General features: G+C 40.5%; 1 protein-coding gene across 2 annotated transcripts in view; it reads left to right on the forward strand.

Annotated features, from left to right (window-relative positions):
* Positions 1 to 3,108: 3,108 nt before the first annotated feature.
* Positions 3,109 to 20,766, forward strand: part of LOC148026626 (uncharacterized) — a 41,540-nt gene continuing 23,882 nt past the window's right edge. Inside the window, exons 1-2 of one of the 2 annotated variants that reach the window (XM_087691078.1) lie at positions 3,109 to 3,828; positions 4,335 to 4,538. In XM_087691078.1, the coding sequence (XP_087547204.1) occupies positions 3,199 to 3,828; positions 4,335 to 4,538 (834 nt within the window). In that variant the 5' untranslated portion in view covers positions 3,109 to 3,198. The remainder of the gene's footprint in view (positions 3,829 to 4,334; positions 4,539 to 20,766) is intronic. The other variant, XM_087691077.1, reaches the window with a different exon arrangement.

The following is a 20,766-nucleotide window of genomic DNA, read 5'->3' on the forward strand; positions in this document are numbered from 1 at the left end:
CTAAATGGTCTCATGGCCATGGTAGATCATCATCAACACTTAAAGAAAAGCGAGTCATTAATTTATTGACATGAATTTATTAAATAGAGAATGTGTAATAAGCAATCAATTTAATGACACAAACTATTGGGACCCTATACCATTGAACTAGAACGAGATCAAACAAATGAAATTGAATAAGGTTTAAGCAGTAGAAAACCCTACACCATTAAGCTCGCATGAGATCAAAGTAATAGAATCCTAAACCATTGAACAAAAATTAGTGATTAAAAGATTCAATCAACCTTGCATGTTTGGTAGTTTCTATCCACCATGCAAACATGCAAATGAAGGATACTCTAATGTAGAGATAACACAATGCAAATATGCAAATGAAAGGTAGGAAAAATTTCAAGCTTTTGATAGCATGTTGCCAATTGCAATTATTTTGATTTTTCCAAGGATACCAATGCAATCTAACTACAACATTATTGTTCAATAGCCCAATTTAGAACTAAACTGGAAGGTGCTACTTAATGTCCATATGCACAAAATTTTACGTAAACTTCGTACAAATGAAGCAATTACCATTATGTGTATTCAGTTAATGTAAATTGATGATTTTAATTAAATTTCATATGTATTATACATGGCTTTTAATGGCGACACATCGGCATGAATCAAAATAGGTGACAATGTAGAAACTAAATCCAAATATGTGTTTAAATATATATATATATATATATATATATATATATATATATATATATATATATATATATATATAGAATTATACATGGCACCTTGATTAGTTGATGGATGTGTAGAAATCTTTGCAGTTCAATATTACTTCGTAACCATGTGCATAGAAAATGCCCATCAAAATTGCAATTTCATAAATCAAGAAAACTTACATAATGCAGACTTGTAGAATGTGGCGTCAACGTACATAAATCAACCAAAGAAGTGCTTTAATACAAAAGTTCCAGTGCATAAAAAATTAGAAGATTTAATATTGTACGACTCTTTCAAAATGTTGCATGCTTTAAGTTTGTTGAATGCTCAAGTAGAATGATCAAGGCATTAGCTTGCATGCATCCAAAGGGAAAAGAGATGAAAATCAGATGGCGTTGAAGGTAGTGGGCAAATTAACAATTAAGAATCAAAAAAGGGATTCAATTAGAAAAGCACATGCAATCCAAACTTTCGAGACTTGGAAATCATAGAACAACTGTCACAAATAGGAGAAAGGGCCTTTTTCATGCAATTCAAAGTACATTAAGCATTTTGTCATTGAGAAATTAAACAAGCATGAAGGTTGTTGGGATTGATAGCATACATATAAAAAAAACCCAAAACAGGGGAGTTGAGCTTTAAAATTTGGTAGGCATAGTGGAGGAGACAATCATGTAGAAAAGCATAAATGGAGGAGAATTATACCATAATTTCTTTGTTGATTGCAAGCCAGTTAGATCCACATGCTTAAAACTAGAGTTAAATGGTGGAAGAGGATCTTTGTAGCATGCACAACATAAGTTGGAAACTACATAGAATGAAGCATATGTGAGTTCTTACAAGATGCATATGGAAAGACAAAACAAGAAGGGGAAACACAATCGATCCTTGTACTTATCAAAATGAGACTACCAGAATGTCTGTAGATCAATCACATTGACGTTGGAAGGTGTTCAAATGGTGGATATACCTATGATGGAGACAAATTATGAAGAGAAGACATATAAAGACATAGAGAAGAGTGAACCATTGTATAAACTTGTCCATGGAGAAGGTATCATGCTTGCACATGCTGTGAATTGATATAGAGGATGACAAATTCTACATCGCATAGAGGGTATAGGTAGAGCAGGTCTTTCGGCAAGGAGGCATGCTGATTGAGAGGCTACCATGTTTTTCACTTGTAGGTGAAACAAACATAGCCACAAGTTAGGGGAAACGGGTGAAAGCATGAAGAAAACTGGCAGGGGGTGACATTTGGTTAAACCCCCTACTTTTCTCTTAGAAAGTGGTATTTTGATCAAGGGTACTAGGCTTGGAGGGTGTAGTTAACCCTATTACCCCTGTGTGAGCATGTTGTAGTGGGGTGGGGGGGGGGGGGGAGGGGGAGCGAGGTCCCCCTCTCCCCGTTATTATATTGTGCAACCTAGCTTTGACAAAGACAATGAAAAAAGCCTTCTTAAAGGCTCAAATGTCATGCATTAAAGGATTTTATTTAAAAAATTATAAGATTAACTATGTGTCATGTGAATAATACAGATGTGAAGATGTGTGATGCGAAGGTTTATCCCTTTGGCAATAATGGGTTATTGTTAATGGGAGATGGTTCACACATTTAGCCCTTGACTTGCGCATTTAAGCTTGTTGTGTGAAAGTAAAAAATCCACCTGTAGGTAAGTTGCATTCAATAGGGATTGAGGAGGCAAGAGATGTCACCAAACTTGGAGTGAGGAGAGAGGAAGGTTGAATTTGAGCCAATCAATTATTGGAGGCTCACCATGTCACAATTTCATAAGTTAAGGCAATACCTCTTCACTTGTAGGAGCCTTGCTTGGCATGGTACCAAGTTGATTTACTCGAAGGTAGACCCCTCCACACATGCATAAGTCTATACTCCCTGGACTTGCGTAGGCATGTGTTTGGGCTCTTGTAGGTGATATAGCGCCAATATACATGGAGGTTAATTGACTTGTGTGAGTTAACTAAGTTGATGAAATTGCTTGTGTGGCCTACATACTATACTTAATTTAACATGCCCTCCATAAAAAAAGGAACTTATTCTTGTGAATAAAGTACCTCCAAAAATGGTGCATACTCAATTCACTTGCCAAGTAACATTGAAATGGCATGCATTCAGAGGTTGAGAGTGATCTCTTTTCATAATCTCTCTCCTCTGCTTGACACTCCCTCCCCTCAAATTTAGGCTTGCTCTCTATTTGAAATGCCTATTTTAAAGCTGATGACCGTGCACAGCCTTTTCTTTTACTTGCATGGGGAGAGTTTGCCTCTCACTTCACAAGTGGAGTGCTACAGTCAATAGACTTGGGTGTCTGGGCTCATAGATAGATTTTTAACACTTGAAGTACCTGGTATAGATAAGACTTTTAGCACTGAAAATAGTATAGAAAGATTTTAGCATTGATACATTCCGAGTGATGCTATCAGCTTGTTCCACCTCATTTCCTCGTTTTCTTATGTAATGCGATGGCTAGCTACCTGAGAGCTCCTGCCTTCTCCTCCTTCTGTCCGTCTGCTCCGTCTCCCTGCCATGTTTCTACCTCCAAATCGACACACAGGCCCTTGCCTCTAAGGGCTCAGGTAGCCACCATAGCCACCACCAATGAGGCATCACCAGCCGCGGGAACAGGTCTCCCGAGGCGCTTCTCCCACTTGTCCGGTTTGGCTTGTGACCTCGCCTCGGCTTCAGACATCTCCGCTGCATTGCAGCCGTGGCTCGATAGACTCACTCCGGATGAATGGAACGTTCTCGTGCTTGAGTCCGGCAGTAAAGATTGGAACAATGCCTGGCAGTTGTTTTCTGCCTTCACAACCGAGTCTCCGAAGCGCACCTTTGGTGATGATGTGCGCGAATCAAGCAAGGAGTATTTGAGAGTCTGCACCAGCCTTCTCAGAGTGTTGTGTAAATTCGGGAGACATGGAGAAATACGTTTGCTCCAACAACACATGGAAAGGGCGTGTATCAAGCCTGACGATGCCTTTTCCAACACTTTGCTGGAGTGGTATGCCAGTAAAGGACTATTGGCGAACGTTTCAGAACTTCTTATTGAAATGGAGAAGGCTGGCATCAGACTGGATCCTTCCATTTATGAGAAGGTTCTTTCTCTCAACACAACCATTCTATGCCGTATTGTCTGTATAATTAAATTCTTCAATCTATTACATTACTATGAGCATATGTATCAGTACGAGTTGTGCCATGGAATCATAGGTATCGGTAGGAGTTGTGCCATAGATTTTTCAATTTTAGTTGAAGCTTGTCTATTTGATTTTTAAAGTGGCCAATTTGTTTGCACATGCCATTCATGCATAATTGTCTGCACCTTAGATTTGCAAGTTTGCTGTATTTATTAGATATTTACTGATGGGCATACAAGATGATCTACACATATATAGATACCTGAATTAAGCTAAGATATGGGGTTCATTTCTCTTGCATCTGAATTGAGTTTGTAAACTTTCATGATGGAGATTCTGCATATGCTCTCAAGATTACGAAGATCTGTAATGCAGTTGAATGTTGCTATCCTGGCTTTGCCATACCTGCCAGCTTTCTTTGAAGAAAACAGTGCATCTAATTGAAAAATCTTGTCTGGTAACAGGTTGCTTTTGCTTACTTACGTGATGAAAGTGCTGGTCTGAGTCGGCCAAAGGAAATTATGGAGGAACTGATCAAAAAAGGTGCTCCAGTCAGTGAAGGTCTTTTTAAGAACTTGATTAAAGGGTTTTGGAGATTAAACGATCTTGATGGTGCTGAGGAAGTTTTTGCAGCTATGAAAACTGCAGGGCATGCCCCAGACTTGAAGGCATGCTTCTTATCTGAACACATTTGAAGTTTACGATTTGAGAGCTGATAAGTTCAAAAGTATTTCCCACATTTTACTAGATTAGATGAATGGGGAATGATAATATCAAGAGAGATTTATTTATTTCAGTTAAGATTATGGATCTTCCTGTTGTTTCATAGCAAGTTGTATATCCAGTTTTGAACCTTCTCAAGAGGGCATAGGGTGCAATTTTTTACTGGCATGTGTATGATTGTGCTCGTGTAGGTGTAGCTGTCTTCTGTTGCAACTTGTATTCACTTGGAGTGTATGTGCTGCCCGTATAAAGGCACCATGGCACTCTTGATCATTGATGTGGAGTTTGCAAGAGGTCTGTGTGCATGCAGTTAGACTGCAGTACTTACATTATATTCGATGTACTACTTTGGCTATAAGGATCAGACCCCTTAATTTATTGGCTAGACATGCAATTGGGTTAACCCATCAGTTGCAATGTTGAAATGAAGCACAAAAGGCAATGGCTGCCATAGCTGAGTATGAATCTGAGGCTCATTGAACTTGTATACATATGCTATCGAAGAAATGTGTATAAATATAGGATGTCCTAGATCAAGATATGGCTGAAAAATATAGAGAAGCAAAATGATTCCTAGATAGATCTTGGAAACTCTTTGTGATAGCAAACAAGTTTCCCCTTTATCCTCTTGTATAAGGGCTAGTGCTCATCACACAGTAGGTCACATTGTGGATGCTGCTTTAATTGTTGCAACTTACAATGAAAAGCCACTTTCTTACAAATATATATTTGGCATGACGTATCTATGGTATATGTGCTATTAGTAAAGATGGGTGTACAAACTCAAAAGAAGCTGATTATTAGTGTTAAATCGCTAGAAAGCACACTTTGTGGTAAAAGGCTATATTCAGCTCATAGTATGGTGGAGTTTCGAAAATGGGGGAAACAAAAATAAGAAAAACTAGAGTTTCTGAGTCTCCGTCAAATTTCGGAAAAAAAAAAAAACATTTCGGATTGTATACTAAAATAAATATGTTATTACATGGGTATGTGATACTAATATATATAGCAATATGTATCCAAATTTCATTTAAAACTTTGAGTCTTTGTGTCATATGATGGAAATCATGATTCATTACATGTGTCACGAGTGAAGACTCAATGGCTAAGACAGTTTAACATAATTAAGACTCAATTTTAAAAACTTTAAATAACAAAATGAAATATAATTGATGACTCATGGATCATCTAAAGATTGACATCAAGAACGGTGGAACCAAGATGCATAATAAGTAAAATCAAGATACAATGATGTATGTAACTGTGCCATATGAATAATTTATCCAAAGTCTAGTGAGCACTGAGTACTAGTAACTACTGAGTAATAAGTATCAATATCAATGAACAACTGGCAGTTACAATGCTAAACTGACTCCTGAGGTATCATAACTTTAATCTCCAGAGTCCATGAGTCATGACTTATCTATATTTCAAGGATCGGTGCACCATCTTCTCATTCGACTCCAAGGACCTTAATTGAGAAGATGGTGAAGTAGCCTTAGCCTCAATCTTAAACTCTAGCTTTGACCGTGGTTGTGATGTACGATCACATGTGGCCCTCGGTTTAATTGCTCTAGTTCTTCTTTGTGTACGAGTCTCATGGATTGGTGCCAGTAGCTCCTCATAGAGCATGGAGTAGATATCTTGCTTCTCTTGCGGTATCTTCGAGATATCATCTATCTTCTCTATAACAAATTTGTTGATATTTAATTGTAAAGGTGAACGAGATAAAAATATCAGAGAAGTTTTAACATATTTAATATTCATATATATTACAATTTACAGTATGACTTTCAAGTAGTGACAATGTTAAAAAGTTAAATTATACACAATATAATTCATTATCTATGAAGGCTCAAGGAATAGAGCAGCCGTCTTAAGAAGTTGAAGATTGCAATGGCAAAACACTAAAGGCTCCAATTAGGTTGTTGTGAGCTTGTTTTTCTTTTTGGTATGGAAAAAGACTCATGTGCTTTAGTTTCTCTTGACAGGCCTTCAACTACAATCTTGTGAGAGGACACGATTGGTAATGTGTTTCTATTCAAATTTAAGAGATTAAGTTTAGGTAGGCAAGTTGTAAATTAACACTCATTATATCTAGATTATTGCCCTAAGACACCTCATGTACTCTATGAAGCCCGTATTCATCCATATTACATATGTAAAAGCTATAGAGTAACTTACTTATCATGGGATAAAAAGTTATTGTGAAGCAAGGCCTTGCTAATTTTATCCATATACTTATATAGAAGGCCCAAACTACTTTCCTCTACATTAGTGATACGCAATGTAGTATAAATAGAAGTGAGACTTTTCACCAATGCTTTTGTCTCAACCCACCAACTCTCATTCAAAACATTACTCGCAAAAGCAAGAGCCTTTGGAGACTTTCTTTTACTCCATGTGAGCTATTCTTGATATGCAATGATTTGTATGAAATTTTATTAAGAAGAGGGCTGAGAGGTCAGAGAAAGGAGGGCATAAGATAGATAATAAAGGAAAGAGAATGAGTGACGAAGAGAGAGAGAAAGACTAGAAAGATCCCAAAGGTTTTTGTCCATAAAAACAAATTTACAATGGCCATGAAGGATGGAGGAAACAAAGTACTACTCTAATTTCAGCTATACAAATGATGGAAAATGAATAAAGAAATTCAAATTTATTGACTGAAATGAAAACTTAAAGGAAAGCCTTTGTCATATACATAATCCAAATGTTTTCAAAAAGAAATTTGAGCTTTTAAATCTTCAAGAAATAAACTCTGTAATGAATAGACAGCTTAATGTAAGAACAGGCCTTGTTGAACAAAATTTGCCATAACTTTTGATAAAAGTATCCAAATGAAGCGTACCACATGTCAAAATGTAGCTATATTGACAAGTACTTTGATGCTATGTAGATGTCATATTTCTAAAAATTAGGCAGAATAAAAACAATTCTATAAAATAGATTGCTGTCTCTTGCTTGACCGTAATTGGCTCCATTGCTGACTATGCCTTAGCTACTAATGCATCCCAAAGGTAGGGAAACTCATCTAATGTAGAATCTGGTCTCCAAGAAGCTTCCTCAAGTGTCAAACCTCTATTTGATTAAGCACTCAGTGATAGAAGGAGAACGAAGCTTCTTTTTACGCTTGTCTATGATCTCCTCAGGGATGTACTAGATAAGACATTCTTAATCCATAGGAGAGAGCTTATCAAAGGAATAGTGAAAGGAATTGGGAAAATCCCATTGTACATCAACTTCTTCTTCAATTAAGTTAAAAAAATATCCAAAGGGGCTCCAGTTTTGGGCCCAATAAAGTGTCCATTGTTCAAGATTATGAGTTAATTTGCATTTCTCAATTTTGAAATAAACGTTGCTATTGTAACTAAGTTGTAATTAGAAAATTATCACCTATCCATGGAAGGAAGGCTGGTCTCATGGTTCCATTGTCAGGATACCATCAAATCCTTTGAATTGGTGGGCCCGTGGCACTTGATTGCAACTTGGGATTATTGCATTAGTGCTGAATTTGCTCTCAATAGTAAATTACAGCAAGTATGTCTTCACATGTTGATATAGAGAGGATGCTCACTTCTTGGTCAGTCACATGGTGAAGGGGGAAATGCAACGACGGATGTTGGGCATGGTTCTCAACATGGATAGTAAGTTGAGAATGTGGGAAATGACCCAAATGTTGGAACTTCAATGCATAAAGAGGTTGATGACCAGCAAGGTGTTGAAGAATTCAATGATAGCTTCAAGGATCAAATGTGTACAGAGAACCATTTATGGACAACAAGCTGAAAACGTGGGAAATGACCCAAATGTTGACACTTCAATGCATAAAGAGTCTGAAGAATTCCATGATGGCTTTAAGGATTGAATGTGTATAGCAGCAAATATTTTTACTGTATTGACAAAGGATCCCTAGTTTGCTTGATTCATGAATGCCCCAAGGAAGAATAGCAAAGGCAAAGAGAAGAAGACGCCTATAGCTTCGGGATAGCCACAAGAACCAAAGAAAATGCCTATGCCTTCTTTGGAAGAGCCCAAAATGCTTAATGAGCACAAATAGTTGGTACCCGTGGGGCAGTAAGTGCAAATGCATGGCCAACTTGGTAGTGCCAATCCATGGGCAACAACGTAAATATGCACATGCAAGCATGGGACAACAAGGATACTTTGGTAGTGGTACCATTTTTCATGCTATGCTTGGACAAGCACCGCATATGGGAATGTATGGCTTAAATCCCTATGGTATGCAGCAGCCAATGCATGACTCACAACACCCAATGTATTTGGGTAATACAGGTGGAATGCCTAATCCCATGTATGGTATCATAAGCTTAATGCTTGGGGCACAAAGCGAGCCATTGTTGAGATATCGAGCTCCCCTCGTGATATGCCAGGGTGACCGTTGTGCATTTATGTCACCGACGTATCAGTTGTTGCAGATGCGGTTGGTACACCGCCCATGAATAATAGCTACATGACAGCTATCCTTATCTATTCTAGTTCGTGGCTCAGTTAGTATGCCACCTTAGTTAGTCGAGTTTGGTTTGAGACCCATATATAGGGTTCTTCTATTTCTTTGTATGAGAGTTCTTTTGGCTTACACAACTAAGAAGAGGAAAACTGTTTTCAGCCTCCACCCTTGTGTGTATTCCCCCATTGTGCAAGCAAGAAAGCTACAAGTGAGACTCCTTCCTTCTCTCCCACAATCTTGACATGGTATCAGAGCCTTGTTCGTGGTAAGGAGCTCAAGAAAGCAAGCCAAGCTCGCGGTGTTCTGGTAAGAGGAGCAGTGTTGCTTTCATTTTTTCTGTTTTTGGGAGCAGATCTCTGCAGGTAGCACAGCCGGAAATTGCAAGAGTGCATTGTCTCAGGTTGAGACGCCCTTCGCGGTAAAGCAAGAGGGTAGTATATGCTGCGGAAAAGGCCTTTAGCCCTTGGCGACCCTGTTTTTTTGATTTGAGGCCATTTCGGGGCCTGTTTTGGAGGCGGAAGTTTTCTGCACGCACTCAGGAAAAGGCCTAGTTTTATGCTGTGTGACCACTGTTCTACAGGTCGGTGAAAAGTTACTGTAGAAATTGCATTGTATGCTTGTGCGCAGAGACACTGGGAGTTACAGAATCATCCTTATTGCCTGTTGATGCAAAATCGTCACTAGGAAGTGACTGTGTGGTCAAGTATCACTTTCGTCAGTTTTGCAGATTTGCCCTTGTGAGGCGAAGCTGTGTTTTTTGCAGTGACAGAATTTTTTGCAGTGTTCTGTAATGGCGTCTGATTCTCTTTCACAGATTGTTACTGAAAAGCTTAACAAGAACAACTTCCAAGCATGGAAGTTTTAGAATGACGAATTTTCTTATGGGAAAATGATATTGGGAATTTGTTGCAGGAAATGAAGAAGAACCAGTTCTTCCTGATGTTTCCAATCAACAGTAAATGCAGGTATTTAAAGCATGGCATGAGAGAGCCAGGAAAGTTATGTACTGGCTGTCTATCAGTATTTCAGACTCTATGATTGTGCATATTCAGGATGCAAGTACGCCAAAGGAGGCATGGGATACTTTGTCAAAAATGTATAGCACAAATACGCAAGCCAGGAAAATGCAGCTCAAGCAAGAGTTGCATAATGTGCAAAGAGAAAGTATGAGCATCAATGATTACCACATAAAGGTGAAGAAGATTGCAGATGCACTTGCTTCCATTGGGTCGCCAGTGGAAGATGATTTAGTTTCTGTGACCTTGAATGGTCTAGGAAAGGATTATGTATAGTTCCGAACATCCATTTCCGTCCGTGAAAGATTTCTTGATTTTGAGGAGTTGATTGCTCTTCTAATTTCTGAGGAGCAGAGAAATGGTGGTGCATCTTCTTCAGGAGGAACTTCAAAAGAAGCTGTCTTCTACTCAAACGCTGGAAGAGGTAGAGGCAGAGGTAGAGGAGGCCGATCTGGAGGCCGTGGTAGAAATCAGAATACGCAGCAAACTCAAGAAAACCAGTCCTATGGAGGAGGACGTGATAACTCTAGAGGCAGGGGAAGCTAAAGAGGTCGTGGTGGATGGCAAAGAGGCCAAAATGCAAACAGTAATGTTGAATGCTACTACTGTGGTAAAATGGATCATATGGCTAAAGATTGCTATAAAAAGCAGAATGACATCATGAATCGAAAACTGCAATAAGGAAATTATGCATCTTCTAGTAGACAGGGTGATGACAGAAATGAGCATTTGTTTATGGTGCAACACATGAATAATTCTGTGACAAGTGCAAAAGAAAGCAACGAAGTGTGGTATGTTGACTCAGGTGTATCAAACCACATGACAGGTCATGCAAAATGGATGGAGGATGCAAGGAAAATAGAAAAACCAGGATTTGTGGTGAGTGGTGATGATACTGCACATCCTATTGTGCAGATTGAAAAAATTCATTTGTCTATACAGGATGGGAAAAAGAAATACCTGTTCGATGTATTTCATGTCTCGAATATCACCAAGAATCTGGTTTCTGTTGGTCAAATGGTTGAGCAGGGCTTGCAGGTCAGATTTAATCCTCATGGATGCTTTGTTGAGGATATGAAAAATAAAGGTCGCTTGATAGCAAAAGAAAAGAAGAAGGGCAGAATGTTTACATTGGATGCAGACATGCCTGAATTGAGTGCAGCAATGTTTGCACATGGGACCGGTGTAGTTACAGATATTGATATCTGGCATAAACGCATTGGTCATGTTAATGTACAGCGATTTAAATCAATGCAAGCCCAAAATATTGTTGCAGGATTGCCTAAATTCAAGGTTGCAGAAATGCATAAGGTATGTGAAGCCTGTCAGTTTGGAAAACAGGCAAGGAAACCATTTTCTAGACATGTTCAAGAGAGTAAGAAGCCATTGGAATTAATCCACTCTGATGTGTGGACTACTAAAACTGCATGTCTTGGAGGCTGTCATTATTTTGTCACTTTTATTGATGACTATAGCAAAAAAGTTTAGGTGTATTTTATGAAAAAGAAAAGTGAAGTTTTTGGGCATTTCAAAACTCTTAAAGCTATGGTTGAAAAAGAAACAGGCCTGCATAAAATACCTAAGGTCAGATGGAGGGGGAGAGTACCTCTCAAATGAGTTTGTAAGGTTCCTGCAGGAGCATGGCATAAAGCAGCAATATTCATGCAGTCATACCCCACAACAAAATGGAATTGCAGAAAGGAAAAACAGGCATATTGGAGAGGTATCTCGTGCCATGCTCAACGAAAAAGACATGCCAAATTTTTACTGGGCTGAAGCAATTGCTACAGCAGTCTACATAATGAACATGACTCCCACTGGAGCAATACATGGGATGACTCCAGAGGAGAGATATACTGGTAGGAAACCAGATATTTCTCATTTGAAGATTTTTGGCTGCATTGCCTATGTTCATGTGCCAGATGAGTTGAGATCCAAGTTGGATCCAAAAGCTGAGAAGTGCATCTTTATTGGTTACTCTTTGCAGCAGAAAGGGTATAGATGCTATAACCCTTCTACTCGTAAGTTTACAGTGAGCAGAGATGTTTTTGATGAGATGAGTAGCTGGTATAAACCAGTAACTGTGATTGATAATGTAGATGCACAAAATGGTAATGCTGCACAGAATTCACAGCAGCAGTCACAAGATATTAGTGGACCTGGAGTGTCCTCTAGCAGTGGTTCACATCCTTTGCCATGGACAGGCAGATTGAGATCAGGAGAATCTTCTCAAAGCAATGCAGATAGTGGTATGCAGGTATCACGAAAAGGAAAAGAGAAGGTAGATCAGTCTATGTTTGATGTGAATGCAGGTCACTCATATGTAGATGGTGAATCCAGTGGCTCAGAATAGAGCATTGATAATGAGTTGGGTATTCCTTCTATTGTTACATCTAGAGTAAAGAAGACCGGGGATGTTTTGAGAGCACCTGGGAGTGAACCTACTTTGCGCAGGTCTACCAGAGCTAGGTATCCTGTGGATAGGTTGAAATATGATGGATTTACAGCCATTCACTATGCATATGTGGTTAAAGTGATACATGAACCAGAACCCACCTTTTTTGAGCAAGCCATGGGAAAAGAAAAATGGGAGAATGCCATGGATGAAGAAATGGATGCCTTGGAAGCAAATGCTACATGGGAATTGGTACCTTTGCCTAAAGGTAAGAATGCAATTGGGTGTAAGTGGGTTTATAAGGTGAAATACAATGCAGATGGTTCTGTGAATAGATATAAGGCAAGATTAGTAGTCAAGGGGTATGCACAAACATATGGCATTGATTATGAAGAAACATTCAGTCCGGTTGCAAGGATGGCAACCGTAAGAGCAGTCATTGCTATGGCTGCATCAAAGGGATGGTCTTTACATCAGATGGATGTAAAGAATGCCTTCTTGCATGGTGATTTACAAGAAGAGGTCTATATGGAGCAGCTACCAGGTTATGTGCATGCTGTTCATCCTGAGTTTGTTTGCAGGTTGAAGAAAGCCTTGTATGGCTTGAAGCAAGTACCTAGAGCATGGTTTGACAAGATAGGATAGTATCTTGTCACTATTGGCTTTCAGATTTTCAAGGCAGATTTCTCACTTTATGTAAGAAAAACAGAGAAATGTATTATGCTACTTGTCATTTATGTTGATGATTTGATTATGACAGGTGACAGTGATGAAGATATTTTTCATGTGAAAATGCTATTAAAGCAGAAGTTTGAGATGAAGGATTTGGGAGAGCTGCATTATTTCTTGGGCATTGAGGTGATTAGATCACCAAGTGGGATACGGCTCTTGCAGAGGCAGTATGGATTGGACATGCTGTCCAAATATGGGATGACAGGCTGTAAGCCTATTTCAGTTCCTTTGAAGCAGAATGTGAAGCTGAGCACAGATGTAGGTGAGCTTCTGGAAGACCCTACTATGTACAGACGCATAGTAGAAAGTTTGATTTATATGACTATTACCAGGCCAGATTTGAGCTATGCTGTTGGATTGGTAAGTCAGTTTATGCAGGCTCCAAGGAAACCGCATTTGGATGCGGCTAGACGTATACTCAGGTATGTGAAGTCCACATTGCAGTATGGACTACTTTATGAGACTGGGGTTCAGATACAGTTGCATGGATACATTGATGCTGATTGGGTTGGTAGTATTTCTGATAGACGATCTACCAGTGGATATGTGTTCTCTTTTGGGAGTGCTGCAGTCACTTGGAGCAGCAAGAAACAGCCTACAGTTGCCTTGTCGAGCACAGAGGCTGAGTACAGGGGCGCAGCAATGGCTGCATGTGAGGTAGCTTGGTTGCATAAGCTACTTTATGATATGCATCAGCCTACAGATGGGCCAGTTGTCATTTATTGTGACAACATGAGTAGTATACACTTGGCAAATAACCCAGTCTATCATGCTAGAACAAAGCACATTGAGGTGCATTATCACTATGTGCGGGAGAGGGTTTTACTAGGTCTTATTGATCTAGTTTATGTCAGCACAGAGGATCAGGTAGCTGACATATTCACGAAGGCATTGGGCGTAGAGAAGCTGCGCAAGTTCAGAGACCTGCTTGGTGTGCAGGAATTGGGATTGAGCTCGAGGGGAAGTGTTGAGATATCGAGCTCCACTCGTGATATGCCAGGGTGACCGTTGTGCATTTATGTCACCGACGTGTCAGTTATTGCAGATGCGGTTGGTACACCGCCCATGAATAATAGCTACATGATAGCTATCCTTATCTACTCTAGTTCGTGGCTCAGTTAGTATGCCACCTTAGTTAGTTGAGTTTGGTTTGAGACCCATATATAGGGTTCTTCTATTTCTTTGTATGAGAGTTCTTTTGGCTTACACAACTAAGAAGAGGAAAACTGTTTTCAGCCTCCACCCTTGTGTGTATTCTCCCATTGTGCAAGCAAGAAACCTACAAGTGAGACTCCTTCCTTCTCTCCCACAATCTTGACAGCCATATGGATTTGTATTTGCACCCCTAGAGACTGTGGAGCACAAGGATTTGGTGATGGTTAGGAAGGAGCATTTGATAGTGCTGGTTATCTTGTAAATATAGCAAATGCACCCTTTTTGTAGTAGCCTATTTATGTTAACTTGACTCCCATAGGTCCGCCGAAGGACTATGATGAAGGTGGCAAAAGTGTGAAATTTGAGCCTTTCAGTGGTGCACAAGATAGGTTGAAAGCATTTGCTTTTATCTAGCAGTTTGATGTAGCCTATGTTGAGAAACCCTTCACCCACAGTTTGTGTTTTTGCGTTTCTGTGTTTTGCGTTTAGGGTTTGTGTTTAGGGTTTGCAGCCCCAAAAAGGGGCGCCATCCTAGACTGACTGTGCCTATTTATAGGCCACTCTCTCATTCATTCCTTACGGTTGATTCATTCAGTCCGCCGTCACCTCTTCTCTCCAGCCTCTCCACTACCCTCACATCCCTTCAGGAGGACATTGCGGTTCCTTGTTCGTGGCTATCTTCATCATCTTCCTTGTGCTACGGCACCCTTGCTTCCTTGTATCACATTCACTCCATGATTCGGAACTTCATCATTCCATTCATCAGAGTTTCGTCTCTCTTCTCTTCTCTTCTCCACGTTTGCCGAGTTTACTCCATGTTCCTCCCCGCAAACCCTACTATCTCCCTGGTACGTTATCTTTTGACATGGTATCAGAGCTGGTTCTGCTCAAACACTGGTAAAGATCCTCCACTCCAGTGAAGGCAAAGACCGGTGGCCGGTTTGGCATCCATCTCTCTTTTTCTTCCGCGGTATCAAAATCTCATTTTTTTAGATTTCAGGTGTTTCAGCTTGCTGCCCACATCCCTTTCGCAGAGGACATCGCAGTCTCAGCTGTCCCTTGCTATTATCTACAATCTGGCGCTTGTTTCCAGCCTTCCACCTGTAGTTTGCAGCTATTTACAACAGAATAACTGTTGCTGATCACTCTCCATTTAGAAAACAATCTCGTTTTTGCAGATTTCAAGTATTTCAGCTTGTTGCCCACACCCCAAACACGGAGGATATCGCGGTCCAAGCTGGCCATTGCTGTTTACAACAGTTTGGTGCCTGTTTTTAGCTTATCACACACTGTTCGGAGCTGATTTCAGCATATTGACTGCTGCTGCTGTTTTTTCTTGCGTTTTTAGTCTTTCTCTCACTTGCTGCCTATGTTTTTAGTCTCGCTCTCGTACAGGCTGTCCTGCCAGCGTTTTTAGTCTTCTCTCTCCTCACTTGCGTCTTTCTAATGGTTGCAACCTCTTACTGTTGGTCACATCCTCCTCCCACAGGCAGCTCACTTCCAACCCTTTCACTGCCCTTCCACCCCTTGAGGCAGAGATTGTGGTTCGTGTTTTACACTGCCCTCACACCCCTTAAGGTAGACATTGTGGTTCGTGGTTCATGGTGGGTGACCTCCTTCTTCAACAAGGCACACTGGTATCCATGGTTTCTTTACCAATAGATGACCAGACTATTGGGTGCTCCGACTATGGCATCACCGGACACACCATCGATGCTTGCCGACTTTGACCTTTGCTCCCCACCCCTCTGGAGTACATGCATCTTCCACCAAGCACTCCTTGTGCGACCTCTCCTTTCTAGGCCACAGAGATCATTCTACATCGGCTATCAGAGTACTATGCTCAAGGCAATAAGATGCATCCGATGCACACTAAGTCCTTTTGAGCACATGGAGGATTGATTAGCGCTACGACCTCTCGAAGATCATCGCAATGTCAGCGGCCGTCTTCTCCCACTTGTTTTCAGGTACAATGGCTTCCACGACCTACAGATCTGCAGTCCGCTTATTGAGAGAAAATGATTGTTTGATACCATCTCCTCGTCAGTCTACTCCTTCAAGAGACAGTGGCTGCTCAACTCCTTCCTCTTCTTCGGCTACCCAGTTTGCTCCACTGAGAGACAGCGACTGTTGCCCACCTCTTACTTATTCTGAGCCTTGTCCTTCTCCACCCTCGACTACTCAGGTTCGAGAGGCTACCTATGGGAGCTTTTCGGCACCCCAAATACCTTCTTCGGCACGACTAATGGTACTTCCTTCGCCATCAGACATTTCGAAGTTCGTGATCCATGAGTTTTTGGATTCCCTATCTACTTCAGAGGGGGATGTTATTTCTTTGCTCTCAGAGGGGGCATCTACTTCTTCTTCGACTTCAGTGGAGGCCCCTCCACCTCCCACCTCAGAGGGGGAACCTACTCCACATGAAGTTCTTCACCCATCCTCTAGTTTCTTAGGGTGGTTGTCTTCGACCAGTCATCTCTTCTCTTGATACCCAGGATCTTCAGGTACCACCCAGTTCTGAACCTCGGAGGTTCAGCCGCGACCTGGTGACGAGACCTTCATATTCCTTCTAGCATGGATGCACGGAGCTAGTGGCTTCTCTCCCAAGGTTGAGTTTCGGGTTCTCCAGTTCACTCTGTCTACTGTCCTTTACTATAGGTTACATTTCTAGTGGAAATCTTGGATCTTAGGGATTCTCTACATCTTCTTCCTCCTCTTTTTCTTATCTTCGTCCCTTGGTCCGCATGGAGTCACCACTCGAGATTGAGTACGGGCATATCCTTATGGTTCTCGGCACCACACAAAGTCTGACATTCCTCCTCTGCATTGCATGTTTTCATCATCTTTGTACTAGGGGACTTGGGCAAGTGAACAATTTCCACATGAGGAACACTGTCCAAGTGGCACTTGCTGTATGAGCATTCTTCAGCATGTAGCATTGCATCTCCACCTCACTCTTCTCTTGTTTCCCTTTTTGGGCCAGAGAGGGGGTGTTGAGAAACCCTTCACCCTTTACCCACAGTTTGCGTTTTTGCATTTTTGCGTTTTGCGTTTTGCGTTTAGGGTTTGCAGCCCCAAAAAGGGGCGCCATCCTAGATTGAATGTGCCTATTTATAGGCCACTCTCTCATTTATTTCTTACGGCTAATTCATTCAGTTTGTCACCTCTTCTCTCCGGCCTCTCCACTACCCTCACACCCCTTTAGGAGGACATTGCGGTTCATGGTTCGTGGCTATCTTGATCATCTTCCTTGTGCTATGGCACCCTTCTTCCCTTGTATCACATTCACTCCATGATTCGGAACTTCATTCCATTCATCAGAGTTTCTTCTCTCTTCTCTTCTCTTCTCTTCTCCATGTTTGCAGAGTTCACTTTGTGTTCCTCCCTGCAAACCCTACTGTCTCGTTGGTACGTCATCTTTTGACAGCCTACTCCGGAGGCAACTTCATAGAGGCATCTAAGATATGAAAGGAAGCTACATTTTTGAAGGGAAATGCATTGCGGTGGTGTTCTACACTTCTTATTCAAGGGAAGTCACCTACTACCACTTGGGTCCAATTCAAGCAAATGTTTGCTTTAAATTGGTTGACAAGTACCTTTGAAGTAGACATTATGATAGCTTGGAATCAATTGAATTTCAAAGATTGTAAGAACTTGGATTAGTATAATAAGAAGTTTTGGGATGCATTGCTGCCAGTTACTTCTTATCGTACAGTACTCCTCCATGAGCAGGTGGAGAAGTATATTGGTGGTTTGCGAAAGGGCATTCGAGATTTCTGCATTGAGTCCATTGTTTCCAGCATGTCTCAGCTTATAGAAACTGCTTCTACAGCCAACACATTGCTGTGTAGAAAGGATGCATGATTCCAAGACAGTGATGTCAAGCCACATGTCATTGAGGCTAAGGCTGAGAAAAAGGATAAATCTGAAAATAAATTTGAAAATCAGGGCAGATCTGAAAATAGGGCTGGAAAGAGGAATAGATTACAGAGAAAGAGTGGAAAAAATGATTCACGACGTAAGGAGTTGATGGCTGTAAATAAATGCTTTATTTGTGAACAAGAAGGGCACATGGCACGTAGCTGTTCTAATAAACAAGCTGAAAAGGATGATAATAAGGGAAAGAAAGGCAAAACCATTGCTGGTTTAGTGTCTGATGTAGTGGTAGATCAACCCAATGATGATAGCACTGTCCTTTGCAAGATACATGGCAAAATCAGAGATCAGCATGCATTGATTTTTCTTGATCCAGGGGCACAATCAAATTTCCTCTCTTGATATGGCAAACCGTTTAGGTATTGGAAAGATGAGATGGGCCCATGGTTGAGATTGGTATGCCATGCAAGGGGCACACAGAGTCAGTCGCTCCTATCATTGGAAAGCTTCATTTGCACATTCAGAGTTATGTAGATAGTGAAGAGTTTTTTATTGCTCCATTGGAAGGATGTGATATTTTGCTTGGTATACCATGGTGCCATCGTGTGTATGCAATGATTGATGCTCATGATAAGATTGTGACCCTCTTCCATAGAGGCAAAGTTCATACTTTGGATGTAAAATTGAAAGGAAAAAACATCCTTGTTGTATCTGCTTCTACTATTTCCAAAGTAATGAAAAATCATCTTTCAGCTTACTTGGTTTTCACTAAGGATAAGAGTGATAATGGAAATGTTGTGAATGTGACTAGTTTGGATAAAGATCGCATGTCATTTTTGCAAATGTATGCTGATTGCTTTTCTTAGTCACTTCCAAGATACTTGCCACTTGAAAGGCTTGAGGATCATGGCATAGATTTAATCCCCGGCAGAAGCCCACCTAATAAGCCACCTTATAGGGTTAGTGCAGCCCAACAGGAGATTATGAGTTAGGTCAATGAGTTGTTAGAGAAAGGGCTGATTCAGCCCAATTCATCTCCGTTTTGTTCTCCAGTGCTTTTAATGCAGAAGGACGGGTCATGGCGTATGTGCATTGACTATTGTGCTTTGAACAAAAACACGATAAAGAATAGATTTCTAATTTCTAGGATTGATGATATCTTGGATAGATTGCAGGGGGTAGCCATCTTCAGCCGCATAGATTTGAAAAGTGGTTACCATTAGATTCGGAATAGACTTGAGCCAAGACAGCCTTTGGAATATCTTTTGGTTTATATGAGTTTCTTGTCATGCCATTTGGGCTTATGAATGCTCTTGTCACGTTTAATAGAATGATGGATCGCATCTTTCAGCAGCATAGGGAATTTGTGGGCACTTTCTTTGATGACAGGATTGTCTTTTCGAAGAACGAGGCCAAGCATCACAAGCATTTGGCAATAGTATTCAATAAGATGTATAGGCACCAGTTCTTGACTAATGACAAGAAAAGTGAATTATTTTTGTATGAGATTCAATTTTTTGGCCACATTATATCGGCTGATGGCTTTTGCTAAGGTTGAGGCAATTCGTTCATGGCCACATCTTCGAAATGTTCATTAGATCTGTAACTTTATGGATCTATGTTCCTACTACAGGAAGTATGTACGAAACTTTGCTGAAATTGCTTCTCCATTGCATGCTTTGCAGAAGAAGAATATACCATTTAGATGGACAAAAATGGAAATTTCAGCATTTTATGTATTAAAAGAAAAGATAACTTCGGATCCTGTGATCTCAGGAAGTCATTTGTTGTGCAGTGTGATGTATGTGGAAACAACATTGAGGTTGTTTTAATTCAAGACAGCCTTGTGGTTGCTTATGAGAGTTGTGTTCTCCATGGTGCGGAGAGAAATTTATAGGTTTGTGAGAAAGAACTCTTGGCTATAATTCATGCACTTTCTATATGAAAACATTATCTTTTAGGAGATGATTTCATAGTGCAGATAGACCACCAAATTTTGCACGACTTTTTGACCTAGACGAAGTTATTTGAGAAGCATATGTGATAGGTAAACTTTTTGTCTATGTTTTACTTTCAAATTGTGTACATAGATGGCAAAAAGAGTGTAATGGCCGATGGATTGTCATGTAAGCCTCAGTTATTGGCTGTCAATATGGTTTATCATAGTGAGTTGGATGCCATGAAGGATCAGTATGTTGCTGATTTTGGCTTTGGAAATGTCTTTGATCAGCTTTGCAATGGCCAAAGGCATGATCATGTCGTACTTCGAGAGGGCTTTTTGATGATTCATGGGCAACTGTGTCACAAAGCAGTTGAGGGCCAAGGTAATGATTGAGAGTCATGCTTCTCCTTATGTGGGTCATAGATGTATTGAGGCCACAATTAAGACAGTTGAACAATTATTTTATTAGCTGGTTTGAGGCATGATGTTGAGCAGTTTGTCAAGACATGCATAGTGTGCCAAAAAGTTAAGTATGATAGGCAAAAGATGTTGGGTTCATTGCAGCCCTTGCCTATTTTTGATAGGC

Source organism: Lygodium microphyllum, chromosome 13 (assembly GCF_053477565.2).
Source record: "Lygodium microphyllum isolate KBCC chromosome 13, Lygodium_microphyllum_v1.1.10, whole genome shotgun sequence".
Classification (NCBI taxonomy): domain Eukaryota; kingdom Viridiplantae; phylum Streptophyta; class Polypodiopsida; order Schizaeales; family Lygodiaceae; genus Lygodium; species Lygodium microphyllum.